The 18,760-nt window shown below is 40.0% G+C and overlaps 1 protein-coding gene across 1 annotated transcript in view; it reads left to right on the top strand.

Annotated features, from left to right (window-relative positions):
* Positions 1-152: 152 nt before the first annotated feature.
* Positions 153-18,760, top strand: part of CAMKMT (calmodulin-lysine N-methyltransferase) — a 218,006-nt gene continuing 199,398 nt past the window's right edge. Inside the window, exons 1-3 of the mRNA XM_032102841.1 lie at positions 153-602; positions 6,013-6,179; positions 15,003-15,067. Coding sequence (XP_031958732.1) covers positions 504-602; positions 6,013-6,179; positions 15,003-15,067 — 331 coding nt within the window. The 5' untranslated portion in view covers positions 153-503. The remainder of the gene's footprint in view (positions 603-6,012; positions 6,180-15,002; positions 15,068-18,760) is intronic.

Raw genomic sequence — 18,760 nt, 5'->3', positions numbered from 1 at the left:
CCCGCTCCCGCTCCCGCTCCCGCTCCCGCTCCCGCTCCCGCTCCCGCTGCGCCGGGGCGGCCCGGGATGCGATGCTGGGCGGGCGGCCGGGCTCCGGGCGGGCGCTGCCCGTAACCAAGATGGCGGCAGGGCGCTTCAGCTGCCGCGGAGGGCGAGCGCAGCTGATGTCAGCGCCGGGACGCGGAGCCACGGCGGGCGGGCACGGTCCCTGGCGCGGCTCTCCCGGCTGGCTGCCGTGCCACACCCAGTCTCATCTCCTCACGCGGAGGCTACGGCCGACTTGCACTGAGGCGCGCCCCGCCGTGCCGGGCCTGAAGAGCACCGCACTCCTCGGCTGCCGAGAGTAGCTCGGCGCTGCCCTTAACAAAGATGGCCGCGCCCCTCCTCCCGCTCCATCCCTAGCCCGGCCGGTCCCGCAGCCGCTGGATGCTCAGCGGCGCGTCCCCGCCGCCCAAGGCAGCGTTCCCTCCCGCCGCGCCAGCTTCCGGCGCTCCCGCCGCCGCATGGCCGAGGCTGCCGGCTCCCCGCGCCGCCCCGCCGCGGGCAGGTGCGAGGCGAGCGGCGCGGCGGCGGCTCGAGCCCGCTGGCGACTGCTCGGACAGGTAGGGGGAGCCCGCGGGCGGGAGGGGCCGGCATGGCGGGCGCGGCGCGGCGCAGCCTGAGGACAGCGCGGGGTCTCTCCCTGCTCCTTCGGGCCGGGCTGTGCCCCAGGCCATGGTGCGGAGAATCCCGCGGGCGTACGGAGCGCTGCCCGCATCCGTGAGAAGGAGGTTGCGAGCCTATGGTGGGTCATGTAAAAGGGCTTGTAGCAGTCTTCCTGGAAAAAATGATAATAATAAAAATATATACATGTATATACGCACCCATCGCTCTCCAAAGAGAGGGGGAGTGGAGGGGCAGGCACTGATCCCTTCACTGTCGTGACCGGTGACAGAACTTGAGGGAATGGCCTGGAGTAGTGTCAGGGGAGGTTTAGGTTGGACATTAGAAAAATGTCCAGAGGGTATCTGGGCACTGGAACAGGCTCCCCAGGGAAGTGCTCACAGCACCAGCCTGACAGAGTTGAAGCATTTGGGCAATGCTCTCAGGCACATGGTGTGACTCTTGCAGTGTCCTGTGCAAGGCCAGGAGTTGGACTCGGTGGTCCTGGTGGGTTCCTTCCAACTTGGCTTATTCTATGATTTTATGATTCTAAAGTGTGCCTTCAGTAGATCCCCAAAACTGCCTGTGGCCTGTGTTAAGGGAGGAGGACCAGCATCTTATTGGCACCCCACAGCCTGAGGGCACTTTGGGATTTTCAGGCCATAGTTTGACACCTTCCATCGATGCTGGTGGGGCTGGTTGACGTAGCTGCTACCTCATTCTTACCCTTTGCTCCCTGCCCCCCAGACTGCCTTTCGTGGGGACCTGGGGCAAGACCCTGCTCACCTGGCATGAAAACTGCATTTTGCTGAGGGGCTGTGCCTGGAGGAGGGTGAGGAGGAAGAAGAGGCAAGCAGTGACACCTGTACTCTAGTGAACAGCAGCTTCTCAGCTGCAGCCTTCCACGCTGTTTTACACCCTTTTGGAGCAGTGAGAGGTTGGAAAGGATTCCTCTCCAGATGAGCGCAGGCATAAAGGTTTAAAAACCCTAGTCTGTTTCATTGTTACTGTTATGGGATGTGAAATTTACAGCCCTAGCTTGAGTGTTTGGTTCTGTGCAGATGGACATCTGGAGCTGCCTATGGACAGCTGTCCCTGAGAGGGTGGAGAGGTGGCGCTGGGTCTGTGGTGGCAGCTGGGTTGGAAGGGGCACCTGGCTGCAGCTGGGTCACAGAGTGGGAGGCCTGAGGATGTCAATATTGCACTTTCTGGTTTCTAAATTTGCGGTTCCTGTTCAACAAGACCAACTTTTGTTTCCAAAGCAGGAAATGTCAAAGTTACTGGTAGGAATATCAGGGTCAAAGTTACTGGTACGAATATCAGGTTTGTCTTTGTAGGTTTCTGTTCTAGCAGACTGTGTAAGCTGCACTCTGTGGCTATGCTAGCTGTTATTGCTTCTCAACATATACTGCCTTCGGCATATTCCTGTCTCCTAAAATCATATTGTTTTCATAACAATAGAATGGGGTTGTGGAAGAGTGTGTGTAGGTATTTAGGGAGAAGGCTTCTGTTTCTTTCTCAAGCTACATGTATCTGTGACCTTTTCCTCTACAGATTCCCTTGGTTTTTCCATGTTCTTCAGCTTTTCTGTTGATTTTTGTATGGTACAATGAGCAAGGATCAATTTAATCTTACTGGTACATCTGAAGTAAAAATCAGTTCTGTGCTTTATGCTACAGTGGTGCTCAGATCTATCTATGGATTGGAAGAAGGTATCAAGCTCCCTTTAAATCCATTTTTAAAGGAGCACTGTCAAAGCATTTCTTACAGTGCTTTTAAAAGTGCTTTTCATACTGCTTAAAATAACGCCTTACATGAAATCAGTTCTGTGGTGTGTTTATGTATTGAATTTGCTTTCATTCAATGCACACACAAATTGATTTACTATGGTAAGGATGCTTGAGTGCATGCTCGCTGATTTAATTAAGAAAAAAAGCCCTTTTATGAGGTATCCTATGAAGCTAGCATAAAGAATCAGGGGTTTGCACAATTACCTGTGTGTTCTTTATCAATGAAATGTTTTATGTATGTACTGAGTTTGAAGTTTGGCAATATTTTTAAACTTAGCCTGTCAGAATCAAGAAAAGTATTTTTTGCATTTAAAAAAATGCTGAGGGAAGTTACCCATTTACTGTGCATTTGTAAATGGCTGGAGTAAGTTCTCTAAGGCTATGTTTTGAGCTCTGCCAGTCTCTGTGGCTGATGGAATTACCCAGTCCATGGTTTTCAGCAGGGAAGTTAGAGAAATAGGCATGCATTAGGTTCCACCCTATATGCACGTTTGCTCCCTATTGAAAGTTTCATGGAATCTATATAAGCTTTATATGTTTATCCTGCCTGTTAACTTCCTCTTGCTCTTCTCACACAAGTCCCAGAATCACAGATTATGCTGAGCAGGAAAGGACCCGCAAGGATCATCAAGTTCAGCTCCTGGCCCTGCACAGGACCATCCCCAAGAGTCACACCACGTGCCTGAGAGTCTCTTGCTCACCTGATAATGTACTTTAACTTCCAGAACTGAAAGATAAAAGCTAAAGTGAGGACAGGCGGATGACATATTTTTTTTCCTGAACAGAAGCACTTCTAAAACAATTTTTCCTCTGTTCCTGCACCTCTCTCTGTGAAGGGTGCCCGTGCTCCAGATCTTTTTCCATGTTTTTGTTAGTCTTGAGTTTGTAAATTGTTTACAGTTGGATAAAACAATTTGGTAAATAAATTATTTGTAAAAATAAATACTATAGTCCTATGGATGATATTTAGAGTGCAGTTACAGATTATGCTTGTGTAGAAACTTTCTTGCATGTAAAAAATACCATGTTGCAGTCACTCCAGAGAACTGGCAGAGGTTTGTGGACCATGAGCTGTTATGGAATTTGCCTCTTAGTGCAACTAGGCCTAACACAAGGATATACACAGTTAAATACAGGGGATTTCAGGTGGCTGCCTTTCTCCATGTTGTTTGCAGGAGATTCTTTTTTGATGAGTTTTTTTTTAAGAGATATCAACCAGTTTTAGGTTTTATAAGGAGTCCTAAACATGATCCTAATACTGTGACTAAATACCAAGGGTGTTATAATTGAGATCTGTGATAATATTTTACCAGAATCTTTGTAGGAGACTGTTTGGTGATGAGTTAAGATAGGTTTGTCACCTTTTGTTTTTATCAGTGGATATCAGCGGATTCTATAGCAGCAACATATCTTTGTAGCTTGTTTAACACAACTGTGATCCTTTTTGGAACAGACTTGAGGAAAAAAACCCCTTTGATTCTTATGTAAAAAATACAGATTTAGATATAAATAATGTAACATACTCTCCCTTTGTGCTGTTTTCTCAGTTATACTTAGGGTTTTAAAAGATTTGACCTGCTGTTGTAATTTTCAGATCTCAGACCACTTGATTTTTGTTTGAGGCTGTGGGAGAAATGTTCTTTTGAGTATTCAAATGCTCATGAGATTTTCTGCTAATTCAGAACATGAATTTTACAGAGTGGCTATAAGATGTCTCTGTGCAACAAAAACTGAAAATAGAAAAGTGTTGCCACTGCTGGATTTTTTTTTTTCCTGTTAGTAATGGCTTGCTATTGCTTTAAAGAAGTCCCCAGACAACACACTTTTCTGAAAATTAGGTCTTGCTGCTTTTCTTTAGTTGTCAAGATAGTCCATTTTGTTTTCAGGCACACAGCTATTACATGAAGGTCTTAATTTTGCTGGTCTTTTAATTTTGTTCTCCTGCTCTGTTTTTTTTTGTGTTTTCTTTCATGTGTGTATTTTTCTCACGTGTTACGGAAGTAGTGTGGACAGCACCCAGACATTTCTAAAACTTTATGGAAAATGCCTGTGACTTTCATATGCTGAGACCTGCTGATGAAAATATCTCCAAAAGCAGTAAGCCTGATGCCTCAGACCTGCTGTAAGAAACCAACAGTGTAGCAAATACAATTGTTCTGCTCACATATGTAGTACTTCCAAATATCCTACAAAATAATAGGTCATGGGCCCAAACTGCAAGGCTGTTAAATGTGAGTGCATTTTCAGTTAAAGCATGTCAACACAGGTTGGATACAGCAAAAAAAATCACTGACCCGTGATTTTTTTTGTACACATCCTGTATGTAAAGCTTCTATTTCAAGTTTCATAATTCTGGAGAGCTGTTTCTCATTTGATTTATCTCTAGTTGGCAAAAACTTGTAAATTGCAGTGCTGTCCTACTCAATGGAGCTATTCCTTGTACCTCTATCAATTTATAGTGATGAGTTTATTTTCTGCTCTGGTTTTTTTTTAATCCATCACTGGGGACTGCATATGCACCTTAATTTTAAAAATGCAATGGCAATTATTTATGTATTCTCTCCAATGTTAGGAGAAAGAAGTTAAATCCAGGACACCTCTCCTTCCACATCACTGCCCTAAGGAATAAGTCTTTTTGTCTGGCATGGAAATGCTGGCAGTCATCTGAGCAATGGCACAGCTCAAACCAGATGAGTGCTGGGTTTTCCTGCACAGAGGGGTTGACACCTCACTCCCTGAAGATGGTTGAGGGGAGCAGACTATGCAGGACAGAGAGCCCACGTTTTCGCTTTCCTGAACATGTGTTTTAATCATTTACAAAATGCAAAAGACATTCTGTCTCTGTTTTGAATTCTTCAGTCTCTTAGCACTGAAGTTGGTGCTGTCAGAGTGTTTTGGGGCTCACCTGAAGTCTGGCTCATGTGTCAGTCCCCTTATGGGGGCCTGGGGAATTCACAGTTGTGGCGTCTGAAAGTCTGAGGCCTGGGCCAGGTAGCAATTTTCTTGACTTGGGCAACTTTGGCAGCATCTCTGCAAGTGTGTAGCAGAAGACTTGTAGGCTAGGAAGGAACACACAGCAGTGTACCAGGAGAACACCCAGCATTCAGGCACCTGAAGATCATGTTTTGGGTTTGTCATTTAAATTCTACAAGAGATACCCTTGTTGTTGTTGTTGGGGTTTTTTCCCCCCTCTATAGGGACAGTGAGTGGGACAGAAATTGGTTAGGGAGGGCACTGCTTGGGCTGTGAAACTTGGTAAAATTAGAGGACAGGGGAGAGCCCAGTTTGCCCCTCTGATTTTTGCATGGGTTTGCTGGAACGTGAGTTTAAAAAGCAACTTTGTGTACTTCTAAACACAGTACATTTGCTTTTCAGTTATTGAGACGAAATTCCTAACTTGTTCTCTTGAACCCTACCACCAATACCACTGTATTTTGTTCAGGCCTGACATACTTGGTTATTCATAATTGCTAGCTGATAGCATAGCCATTATGGTTTGCCTCTTCACTTAAATAGGCATGGGTTTGTTCTTTTCTTGGAAGTTTTATTGTTAATGTTTAATTTGTTTTTCATTTCAAAGGTTCTGAGGAAAAAGCACTTGAAAGATGTGCATCTCCAACAAGTATCTGTAAGAAGGTTTGCATCGTTCAATCTCTTTTCAGTAGAAGACCAGAATACAGAAGAGGAAACTAGGACCTGGGTTCAGTATAGAAGCATCTTTTATCCCAAGTACAGTGTCTCCTTAAGGTAACCATAATTTAAGTTTTAAGTACTTTCTAAGATCTTGAATAGGCCTCAGATATAAAACTCATTAGTCATTCTTCCAGTGTTCTGTCTAACTAGGGCATAGTTTACAAATAAACTGGTAAATGTTATTTTTAGTTGTTTATTACAGTAAGCAGCCTGTCTGACTCTTTTTTCTGGTACATTCTACTGAAGTGGCAGAGCTTGAGTAAAAATACTGATGCTTGTAGCTAAAAAATAATGCAAATATGAGCATTTATGTTATATTTTAGTAGCTTTCTGTTTTGACATTCTTCAGCTGTAAAAAAGATATAAAAAAACCTGAACAGAGTTATTTATAGTCTTTATAAAAAATTTTATGACATGATGTTATTAATGATGTTCTAAAAGGGTTTTGGTAATGATCTGTATTTTATTCGGTTTTCTTCTTAGTGGTTCTTGTAAAACTCAATGATAATTTGGAAGCTGGTTTTCAAAACAAAAGGATAGAAAAATTTCTTCTTCCTACAAAATAATATATACTTAATGAAGTAATCTTTTTTATATTAGGGCAGGTCATTTGTATTAAAGAAATTGACAATAAAAAAGTCCATGCACAAACAAACCCACAGAAACCTGACTTACCCCCCAAAAAACCCTCTGAAGGAATGCAAGTGAATTCTCAGTAGCTTTCTTTATAACTCCCATTCATTGCTATGTTTGTGGGATTTTGGTTTTGTTTTTCTTTTCCTTTCTCTTGCTTTGGTCTTCTTTTCCATGTTCTGTTTTCCATGCGTGTGTCTACTATACTTGGTTTGCCTCAGCAGGTTTGCTACAGTAACTTAAGAATCCCTGAATTGATACTTGTTCTGCAGCTTCTACTTAGCTCTCTGAAGGTGGAGGATTTTGCATTCTCTGCACAGTGGAAGATGTTCTGGAGAGCCCAAATCAAAAAGTGCATTTTTGTTTACCTGGAACTTTAAATTAAGGTCAATCTTAGAAATTAATATCTAACACAAACAAGTGGCCATCGTTAAACTGCAAAATTTTCGCAAGGTTTTAAAATGAACCAATAAGGAAAAACCAAACCATACTAAAGGAGCCCCACAACACTGCATGCAGATAATTTTAAATTTGCATCTGGATATAAAATCAAGAACAAAATTCTTTAGAGCTTTATAAAGTTTTAATTTTCCATTTTCCAAGCTTATGCTCATTGATGTTAAAAGGGTTCAAAAGGAAACTTTTCCATTGGAAAACTGCTATTTTTAATAGGAGTAGGTGCAGTGTTTTTCCATGTATAGACTTTTCCTGTAAACCACCAGTGAATGCTGTGGACTAATTCAAACACTGACAATCTACATAATGCCTTTGTGCAGTGTCCCTATTCCTTGTTTCTAGGTCTTCAGAGGCACATGGGGGTAGGAAACACAAGGTGTCTAGGGAGTATTTGGGCTGAACAAGGCTGCAGTCCCTTACAGTGCAGCACTGAACTCTAGTTCACTGCCATGGGTTGCAACACTGTCACTTACTTGATTTATTTGCTCTGGAGTCTTAAAGTAGGAGATGAGCTAAGGTTCACCTGTGCTGGTAGTACAAAAGCCAAGGGAATGTCAGATTGATCCTGCTCTGACATTTGATAGTTGTGTACTTCTGTTTCCACCACTTTCTATGCCAACATTTTATTTGGTATTATTTGCCTAATAGTAGTTTCACTGATTATAGGACACAGCTGAACTATAGCCTATGAACAAGCATGTTTATTTATGCATTATTTTATTATGTTTCTTTAATCTTGTTCAGTGGAAATGTATAGTTTCTGTGCTGGAGCAGGCTCACACTGCCTTTCAAAAATTGAATATTGAAGAGAATAGGGACATTGTCTTCTGGTGGGGATATTTATTTTATGTTTTCCCTGCATTTTGTTTCTTTCCAAAAGATATTCAGTGACCTCTCAAAATGATAATCACTGATCATTTTAGGAATAATGATCAGAACTTGCTTAGTCTTACACTTCTGTATTAAAATGTTTTCTCCACTCTGAGGCAGTGACAATAGATAGAGTATACTTATTATTTCAGAATATTGCAGGAGGTGAAGAAGGGAAGGAGAAAATACCGTGGTTTTTTGCCAGGAACAAAGTATAAATAGACTGCAACAAAATCAACTTTACCATGAGTCCGTGTTGAATGAAGTCTCTTCCCTGGTTTTGCAGAAGCAGTAATTTAGGGGATAACATAACATTTAACATACATAACAGAGCAACAGTTCTTCGTGCTGAAACTTACATATCTAGAAGATAAGAAATCTTGGAGTAAGTGTTCTTGGATCTTTGAGAACTGACCATGTGTTGGAAACTTAAGGATTCTCTGTATGTCTGACAGTCTTCCCTTGGTTCTTCTCCGTCCACTGGCAAAATATTATTTATAACAATATTAAACAGCAGAAACAACTTTAGCAAGTTAACAAGAGCATATTATTAACAATAACTTCAGTCAGGTACATCCAGAACAGCATGCATGAATAGGAGAGCCTTTTTATATCTTTTTATCAGGAAAAAAAATGTTTCTATGGCCCCTCTAAAATCTTGACAAAAGTGCTTTTGAATTTCCATCTACATTAGTTTTCCTTATGCATTAACATCTTCTTGGAAAAGCTCATTGCATATGTTCGATGTTAAAAGGGTTGTCAGCTAATATCTTGACAAGGCTAAATACTTAAGAAAGTTCATAAGGTTGTTAGTGGCTTTTGGCAAAGAGTATAAAGGTCAAGCTATATCAGTTCAAGGGCTATCAAAACTGATCAAATTGTATATTCAGATATGCTATGACCTAGCTGGAATTACTGCTCCAGAGGGGCTTGGTTCCAGTTTGTCAGGCAAATAGAAGCTTTTGTAGGAACTACTAGTCATGTGCATGCTTTTCTGAATTTTGTTGTTTTTGCTATTTCTCTAAGTAAACTCAAGCTGGATTCACATCTCAGAAAGAAGAGCTTCTGCCATGTTTTTCTGTTGCTAGTTTATTTTTTCACATCATTCTTAATAACAGATCTTCCAAAGCAGAAAGTCAGAAGCCCCAATATACGACAGTTTTCAGCTTAAAAATTTTAAGCTAAATTCAGGTGCCATTTTGAATAGATGCTTGAAGTGAAACATCATTGACTCATTTAAAAAATTCCCATAACTCTTCTGGTTAAACAGTGATCTCCAGTGTGCTTAAGAAAATGTAGGTTCATAACACACGGTGGAAAGTGGTCTCTTGAGCTTTGTTTAGTTACTAAGTTGCTTTACAGTAGCTCTGGGGTATCAAAAGGAGTGTCTGATGAGTGTGGGGTTTTGTTAGCAGTGAAAGTGTGTCAAAATGATACTTCTTGTGTTAGAATCCAAAACCTCATTTGATTAGTGTAGTCTCATCTGGATTTGTATTGTACTTGATGTTCCTACACACTACATCCTTGTCTTGATGATGTTAATTGAGCTTTAGCTTTCCTGACCTGAATCCTGGATGCTCAGACAATTTCTGTGTGTTCCTCACGGGCTACTTGACTTTGCTTCCACACTCTGTAGGTTTCTTTTTTGTGTTTGAATTTGTCCAGGAGCATCTTGTTCATCCACATAGGCCTCCTGGCTTTCTTGTCTGACTTCCTCTTGGTCAGGATGCATTGCTCCAGAGGTGATCCTTGGATATTAACCACTTTCTTGGGCCCCTCTTCCCTCCAGGACTTTATCCCATTGTGTTCTACCAAACAGATCCCTGAAGAGGCCAAAGTCCGCTCTCCAGAAGTCCAGGGTAGCAAGCTTGTTGTGCACCCTTCTTGCTGCACCGAGGATCTCAAACTCCGCCATTTCATGGTCATGGCTGCCAAGGCTTCCTTGGACATTCACATTTCCCACCAGCCCCTCCTTGTTGGAGAGAACAGGGTCCAGCATAACACCTCTCTTTGTTGGTGCCTCTTGAAAAAAGAAGCATTTCAGGAACCTCCAGAAATTTTTATGCCCTGGTGTGTTGTCCCTCCAGCAGATATTAGGGTGTTTGAAGCTCCCCATGAAGACCAGGGCTTGTGAATGCACAGCTGCTCCTCTCTCTGTCTGTAGAGGCTTCATCTACTTGGTCTTCCTGTAGCAAACCCCCAGTATAATGTCAGCAGTCCCTGCCCTCCCTTTAATCCTGACCCATAAGCTCAGCTGGCTCCTCGTCCATCCCCAGGGGAGCTCCAAGCACACCAGCTTAACATAGACAGCACCACTGTTTCTACATCTCCCCTGTGTTTTTATTCATAGAACTTTCAGGTGTATTTGTTGGCTTTTTTCAAGTTCTATTTAACTGTGGCAGTATTTCACTTTGATGTTAAAATATTGTGCATGTGCTGAATATGTATTTTCTTAGGGATAGAAGACATATGGTAAGTAAATAGAACAATTTAAAAATATTTATTTAATACTGCCTTTCCAAATCCTTCTATTCTTAGTCAGGAATGTGGTTTTAATTTTGAATTTTGTACTAATAGTTTTAGCAATGAAGTGATTATAGATCATAAAGATGCAGTGTCTCGTTGTGGAGATGGTGCCTGCCTTTTAGACAGGAACATTATTCTTTTATTTGAGTTAGAAAAGGAGCAATCAATATCTTCAAATGTTCTATTTCAGGATATGGATTTGCTTTTAAATGGTAGTCTCATTTTACGAAAACAGTGAAGAAATAAGTTATTTCTGTGGTAAAATATTTTCCATTGATCAGTCATTTGCTGTTTCAAATACTAAAGTGCAGAACTGAAAAGAACAATGTCAGCAGTTTACTGGAAGGGTTAAATCTTTGTAAAAGGTGTTAAGTGTACTATGCAAGATGTCATGTCTTTATTCTGAATATGAATGAACCTTTAGATAAAAATATGACAGAAACTATTAGATGATTCTAGACCTATGGTTTAGAAATGAGGGGCATGCACAGACACTACTTGTATGTGGCAAGTAGTGTGTTAGAAGATGATATAGGACTGAATTCCATTGGCCATTCCTCTTGTATATTTCTGCTAATAACATTTTGAATTTTTCATGGCTTTTTATTTTAGGGATAGAGATCAAAAAAAATGAAGTGGATTTCAAGGAATATTGCCTACTTCTTATAGACAATTTATGTGGATATGACAAATTGCTTTCTTCTTTTATTTCATGCTAAGAGACAGTGTGTGAATTTAGCAGCATAAAGGGTTGGCCCCAGGAACTGGAAATGGAGGAAAGAGATGAAAAGTGATTTGGCAACATAATTCTTTTGTTCACTGATCAATCTATGATTGTTCCATCATATTGCCCAAGATGTGTGTATTTGTAAAAAGAACTGTAGTCAAAGAAGCTTTGTTTTGGTTTCTTGCTGTATTAAGCTGTGATCTAGAACTGGAGTGAAAGAGAACTTGACTTGTTTTGCTGTACTCTGGCCCAGAAGGGACATCTGATCAGATAGCAACGTTTGCAGATAACTCTGAGGTTCTTAGTGGACCACAGTGACAATTGGTGGTGATATTCACCAAGCCTGTTTGTAAAGTACCCTTAACAGAAACATTTTACCACTATCCCATCTTTCATTTTTCACAAATATACTTTTGTGTGTAGGTTAATAGTGTATGGAGATGTGCTGTGTTTGGTTTTTTCCCTTTTCAATATTACATGGAAATGTATTCTATCTTAGTTTTTGTAGATTTTTGAAGTGTATACAGGCATGTACTTACTTGTATTATTTTTTGTCGCTCAGTATAAGAATGAAATAAAAGAAAAGAAGGAACTTACTTTTGTTTCATTATGGCTTATGAAAAGCATACCTTAATAGGGACCTACTGAAGGGTGTTGTTTTTTTTTTTTGTACTATCCATAGCTATTTTTATATACAGGTAAAAGTCTGCCACTTGTGTTACCTGAATTGGAGAGGAAGGAGCATTGATATATTTAAAGATTGATCTCACTCTCTCTGACTTCATCCAAAGTTGATTTATTTGTAGTCCAGAATAAGGAATTCTGCTTTGCTTTGTATCAGGAGAAACATGAGTTGAATTAGTTTATTGTTCATAGATTTGTCTTCTATTACTCACTGCCTCAGCCACAGAATTTTTTGCGTATTGTACCTTGAAGACTTATTATAAGAACATGGTGAATCAGATTAACCATGCCAGCCTGAAATTCACTTTTTCCATGATGCTTACTTGTGCTCATTTGAAGTACTTTGTTGATCTCAGCCATCAGAGCTTTGAACTTCTTTGAAGTTCTTTGAACTGTATGACATCCATGACATGTTCTAAAGCACCGAATACTAATGTTCTTCTGCATTTTGAGATCTCTGTAGAAATTTATGGGAATTTAAGGGCTGGGGTTTAATCCCAAGCTTCTGTGATTCCTTTCCTTGACTTTCATAATTCAGTGCACGTGACACTTAAGACTCTACGTGTTTGTCAGCTGCACTGTGGAAAGCTGTGATTGTGACAGGCATTCATGGAAACCAGATGTGATGTATCTTGGCAGTTTTCTGTGGGTTTGGTGATGGAGGAGCAGCTGATGGGATGGGACAGTGAAGCAGCAGCTGTTTCGGAACTGCTGAGGATGTATGTGCAGAGCAGTGGATCCCAGACTAGAAGCTCTGTTTTTTAGGTGCAGGACTGAGTAGCACAATATTTGTGGCAGAATTTGGGGTTAGAGAATACCTGTATGTACATGTGCATGTAACTTTTATTCTATGACTAAAGCCTGTTATGGAAAAGAGTCAGGGAATAGCTGGTGCAGAGTCTGTCTGCAGGCTCCATAAGTACAGATCTCCAAATGGAGAAACATGGCTATTGCTGTTTGGAAATGTGTTTTCCTGAGCTCTCCCTTTCACAAGTAGATCAGCTCTTGGCATGTTGCTTTCCTCAGTCCTAAAACTTTCTCAATAAGAGATTATGCTCAATTCCTCAATTTTTGGTTTCCACAAATTTTAAGCAGTTTTGGCCAGTGCTGTGGTTTTATCATTTCTCCTTTTTGTGTTTGCCTACCTTTTGACCCTTAAGTATGTAAATTCTATTATTTTCTAAACCAGGACACTTCACTTCTGTTTTCCTCTCTTCATTCTGTTGAACTCCTGGTATTAAATTATTAAATTTTTCATCCTTAGCTTTGTTTGCTTCACTTGGAGAGTTACGTGATAACCTTTAGATATGAACTATGTACATAAAGAAATTGGGGGCGGGGGGGAAGAAACCAAAACATGTTATCCCAAGACTATCCTGCATGCCAACAGAGATTAAAATATTTCTTTACTTCCTCAGCATCTCCCTTCCCCCATCTTACATTCAATTAGAGATGAGACATTCACAGCTGTTCGAGAGCCCCCAACAGCCCCAGACACATGCAGAGTTATAGAGTTTGTAGGGTTCTGAGGAGTCAGCAGGGGAGAGTTTAAAGTGCAGCTCTGTGGTTGGCAGAACTACCAATCCTATCTCCTTTCTTGTCACTTCCCTTGCACTAACTCTGTTGCATTGGTTGTCCAATTGGATAGAAAACAAACTTGCAAAAAAGAAGTACATTAAAAATCCACATGATCCATCAGCATTCTTGTAGACTTCCACTGCAAAGAAGGAATGTAATTTTGGTTTGTTTTTATGTAGCTGGGAGAAGAGCATTAATGTCCAGTTGAATCTTTTGTAATATCTCTCATATATTTATTTGTCCCTGCCAATGTGCTCAGTTCAGTTTGTTAACTTGATTTCCATTTGATTTTCATTTTTTAAAGAATTTGTCTAGTTGCTGCTTGGTGCTTCTCAAAAGTTAACATGTTAATGTTTCTTTATATAATGCTTATGCTTATCAGAAGCTATAAATAGTGGGTTTTTCACAATAAATATACAATTTCTAGCTTGCAAAAAGATTGAATTTTTTTTTTCCATTCTTGAAGCAATCTTCCTTCAGGAAAGAACAGCTGAGAGAATGAGAACTAATTTTGTAGGTGCTAAAATTCTTTGATTTATTGTTTTTTCTTTTCAGTGTTTCAAATCAGTGTGTTCCCAAACAGCCTTATAAGATACATTTGAAACATTATTAAAACCCTTTCTAGATTTTCTTCAATGCATTTGCAAAACAGCTATGTAATCTGATTGTTCTAAAATGTAAGACTAATATTTTGTTCATTTTGGGCTTAGATTAGTTTGGAATATTTAAAACAAGATTAAATGCTTTTTTATGTGTGTGTCACTGCACATTTAAAGGCAAATCTTAGGTAAATTTTATTCAATTTTGGTGCTTATTCTTTCTGCTGCTGTCAGTGTTTTGCTCACTGCATTCTAAAATTTGCAGTTGATGTATGAAATTTAGGTAATGAATTTATTATCCCCACTTTTGAATGTTTATTTCATATGGGTTATGCAAATGTAAAACCAAAGAAAATGCAGTTCACTGAACACATTAATCAGTTTCATCATTCGCATTAATTTAATTAAGTGTTCTTGATTTTGTGGGAGAAAATAGGAATGTGCATACAGCTGCTGTTCAAAAATACTCTGGGTTTTCTCTTTTAAAGAAATTGCTTTACCAAAGTTCCCCCTTTCATCTATGTGACTTCCACAACTAAATAAAAATTGATGCTTCTTGGAAACGTTTTCCTCTTGATAGTAGATTCTGAGAAACACATTCCTCCTGATCCATGGATTTCTGTGCTGGGACTTTGGTGTTGTCCCCTTGTTTTCCCCCTGGTGGCTACAGTAGTACCTGTTTGCTACTTCACTGTGAAATGGGCTGGTGAGAAGTGCATGCATACAGTAAATCTCTTTTTTGAAGATGGGGATTTTTGGGATGGTTTATGTGTCAGTAAAGTCACTATTTATGTTTTCTTCCAGATTTCACAATGGCCTCTTAAATGTTAAAGACGTTCTTACAAGTTTTGACAACACAGGGAATGTCTGTAAGTCACTGTTTATCTAAATACAGTACTGTTGGTAGAAGTCTAACTGTACCAATATAAAACACGTCTGTATGAGCCCTCAATAACCATTCCATTTCACTGGGAAACCCCATTACTATGGTCAGAGGTACCGTAGCATTACAGATTTCTGTAGCACAGCTGTTTGTGTTGGATACACCCTTACGTCCTCCCAGTGCAGGTTAGTTTTGGTTCTGTGGCTGTGGTGGGAACATTAGAGTAACTGGACTGGATTGAACAAAACATTAGTTTAGCCCATTGATTTGTGTTGGCCAGTGGCCAGCAGTGGCTGTGTGAGGAACAGCAATGCAGGAACATGGGTAGCAATCAGGGATAATTCTAGCTTGGAGAGGACAAACTTGAACCACAGAAACACAAAAGAAAGCACTCAGTCAAGTTGTGAAATTCCTCCCTACAGAATTTGGATCCTAAATCCTAAACCCTACAGGTTTGGATCCTAAAACATGAAATAAATTCAAGAGGCAAAGGGGAAAGAATTGTGCAGCAAAAATTCACTGTGGCTATTAAATATAAAGCCACCACTTACGGCTTAGGAAGTGCTGAGTGTTAGGAGAGTTAATGGGGCAGTAGGATGATATGTTTGTCCTGATCTTTCACTCTTGTCTAAGCATCAGTTACTGGCTGCATTAACCTGAGGCAAGATGAGCTCTAAGTGGGCCATCAATGTCTGACCCAGTATGGCTCTGCTTCAGTATACTTATTAATAAAATTATCTGTGCTATTAATGGAATTGAGTTATAAAATTGTGGTAGACCATGGAAACAAAGCTGAGCAAAAGTATTGAAACATTTTTCATGTGATGAGTAATTACTATTCTATAATTAACATTTAGAGATACACATATAATTCGTTTGGTTATTGTGCCTTATCTTTCATGTTGGTTGGTTTGTTTTCGAACAAGCAAACTGATAAAGTTGGTAAAGTTTGCCAGATGTTCAAGAAATATGCACGTATTTCCTCCTCCTTATCAAGCCAAAGATATAGAAACTGTTCTGATAGATACATGTTTTATCTCAAAATTCCAGTCCTAGTATTCCAATATGTTTCAATAAACATTAGTTCATTATATAACAACTTAAGCATTTATTTTTAACAGCAGAGAAAATACTTTGTGTGTGCGTGTTTGTGTCTGAAAGTGCTTCAGGTAATGAATCAGGACAGTGTAATATGGTAACAGGATTTCTTGCTCTTTGTTCTTTGTGTGGGTACTGCGATTGTGCTCAATCTACACAGATTTCCTTGTTAACACAAATAGTTTACTCTGCTATAGTTTTCCTATGCTTTCCTGTTGATAGATGTGCTGTCAGCTCTTCTGTTAACTTTTTACAGGGTTTCAGCTACTCTTTTATTGATTGCAGATGCTAGAACAAGACTTACCCTCTAACAGGCACACCACCAGTGCTAACACAGGAGTAATAAGACATCTGTAGTTCTTCTCACTGTTTCTCTGTTTATACAAAGATTCACATTTGTCCTTTTGGATTCAGAATTGCTTTGAGGGTTCATGCTGTGCTATTATATATAGCATTCGCCAAGTCATTTCCAGATTCACTGCTTCCCCATTCTTAAATGTCTTTGTCTGCAAGTGTCTCTGTATTGATCTACATATTACTGATTTATGCCTGTTTTACTATGCACTCTAGATTACACTCTATTAGGGTAACTGTAAAATTATTATCTTCTGGCAGCATGCAGTACTGGCTTGGGGTGTAATAATCACACTTTTTTGGTACCACCTGTATGGAATAAATGTTCTCGGTATTCAAGCCAGAGTAACTATGTGTGTGTCACATCATCATAGTAAAGTTCCCCCAACTGTGTGTGACCCAACTGCTCTATTTGGGTCATACCTGACAGAATTTCTGCACACTCCCATTATCCCTTAATTTGAACTGGCTCTTTCTTTGATCTTTTCCTGTGTATTTCTTGACTCTCTTTGTGTTAACCCACTGTGGTTCAGTTCAGTTCACTGTGGAAATGATGGGGGTATTGTGTTGCCTCCTTTTACGCCCAGAGGTAACTACTGTTGTATTTCTTAAATTAGGTTGATTGTTTTTTGCAATTGCTGTAGTGTTCTACAAGAACTTTTTATTATCAAATCATAATCTACTCTAAAAATAACCCCAGATATTTCTGAAATGATCGTTGACAGTATCGTATTATTTCTCCTAATACTAATGGAGCTAGTCAGAACTGAATGTGCTGTCACAGCAGTGTGCTCTGTGAGGGGGATGTACTGAAGAATTACAGAGTTCAGTGTTCTTTTGGGACACACTGCATAGCCAGCATTTATTTACTGGCCACTAAACTTCACTTAAACGACTTGGACTGAGTTACCAGAAAACAGGGAAATGTCACAGCGTGCTGTGTGTTTGTTTTGGCTGCCATACTGAATATTTATCAGCAAGATTAGTGTTTGTTCTAGAAATTATTAGATTATGAAATAACTTTGTATTAAACAGATTAGCTTTTGTAAAAACTGTATTTTGTTTTTAAACATAATAATTAGTTTCAAATAACATGGTTTGTGTAGTTTTGGGGGGGGAGTTTTTGTTTCTTCTAGTAAGTACTTTTTGTTGAAACAAGCTCTTTCAGGGAGTGTTTCTATGGTCTTTCTGTTTTACATTTTGATCTTTGTGCTTACGGTCTTTGACAGCCACATCACTGTACACCATCAAAAGAAAAGTGGTAGAGCAGACTCCAGGTAATACCACTGTCTCTATACTCCCAGTAGGTATCAACTCAGTACAAGATGTGCCACTAGCTGGCAGCATTATATAAAATATCAATAAGCAGCTTTTGAGGAATACTTGTGACTGCTTCTAAAAGTTCTGCCTTACACCAGAAAGATTTCAGGATAGAAGTGGAGCCAACTGCAGTAGCTGTCAATGGTGTATTGCAGGGTCCCAACTGTTAACTCTGAAAATTGCCTCTGCACAATGGCTCGTTCAAACTTTATATACCTACACTTGTATTCTGTCTTTTTCTAAAAGATTTCTGGAGATGCATTTACGCTGTAGGATTGCCACTGTGAATGAAAATTCACACTACAAGTTGCAACGAGTTTTCACTTTCTCAGAAAAATGTGGAAGTTTTTTTCTCTCTGCTCATCCTTTCTGGGAGAGTGGTTTCCACATGAAAACTCTAAATGAATTCTACACACAGACAGGATACAGTGCTAAATGCACCTCATTCAGCTTTAATTCTGTGCGTAAACAGGAGGCAGGGAAAAGAGGACTGGAATGAAGGAAAGGATCAGTCTGTTCGTTTTAGACAACAATATGCCATCTGTTAAAAAGAGGGTACAACCTGACACCATCTCTAGTCCTGAGGTAGTCCTTTAAAAGAACTGATGGATCCCAGGCAGAAGGTTTGATGGTGGCATTGTGGGATAGCATCAGGTGGCCCCCAGAACCACATGCCACGCTCAACCTGGCAGAAGAAATCTCCCAAAAATTAAGGAAAATTCTGCAAGGATGAGCTTTTGAGAGTGTCTCCTTCCCTTGCCTTTCCAAGTGAGAGAAGGCAATTACAAATGAAGTGCTTATATGACTATATCCCTGAAGTAATCATTGCAGATTATATAAGCATTTAGATTTAGTGAAATGATCAGGGGGCAAAATATAAACCTGTTTACTATTTTCCCCTACTCTA

This window comes from Corvus moneduloides, chromosome 3, assembly GCF_009650955.1.
Source record: "Corvus moneduloides isolate bCorMon1 chromosome 3, bCorMon1.pri, whole genome shotgun sequence".
In the NCBI taxonomy this organism is placed as follows: Eukaryota; Metazoa; Chordata; class Aves; order Passeriformes; family Corvidae; genus Corvus; species Corvus moneduloides.
This window is presented reverse-complemented; position numbering and strand designations above follow the sequence as displayed.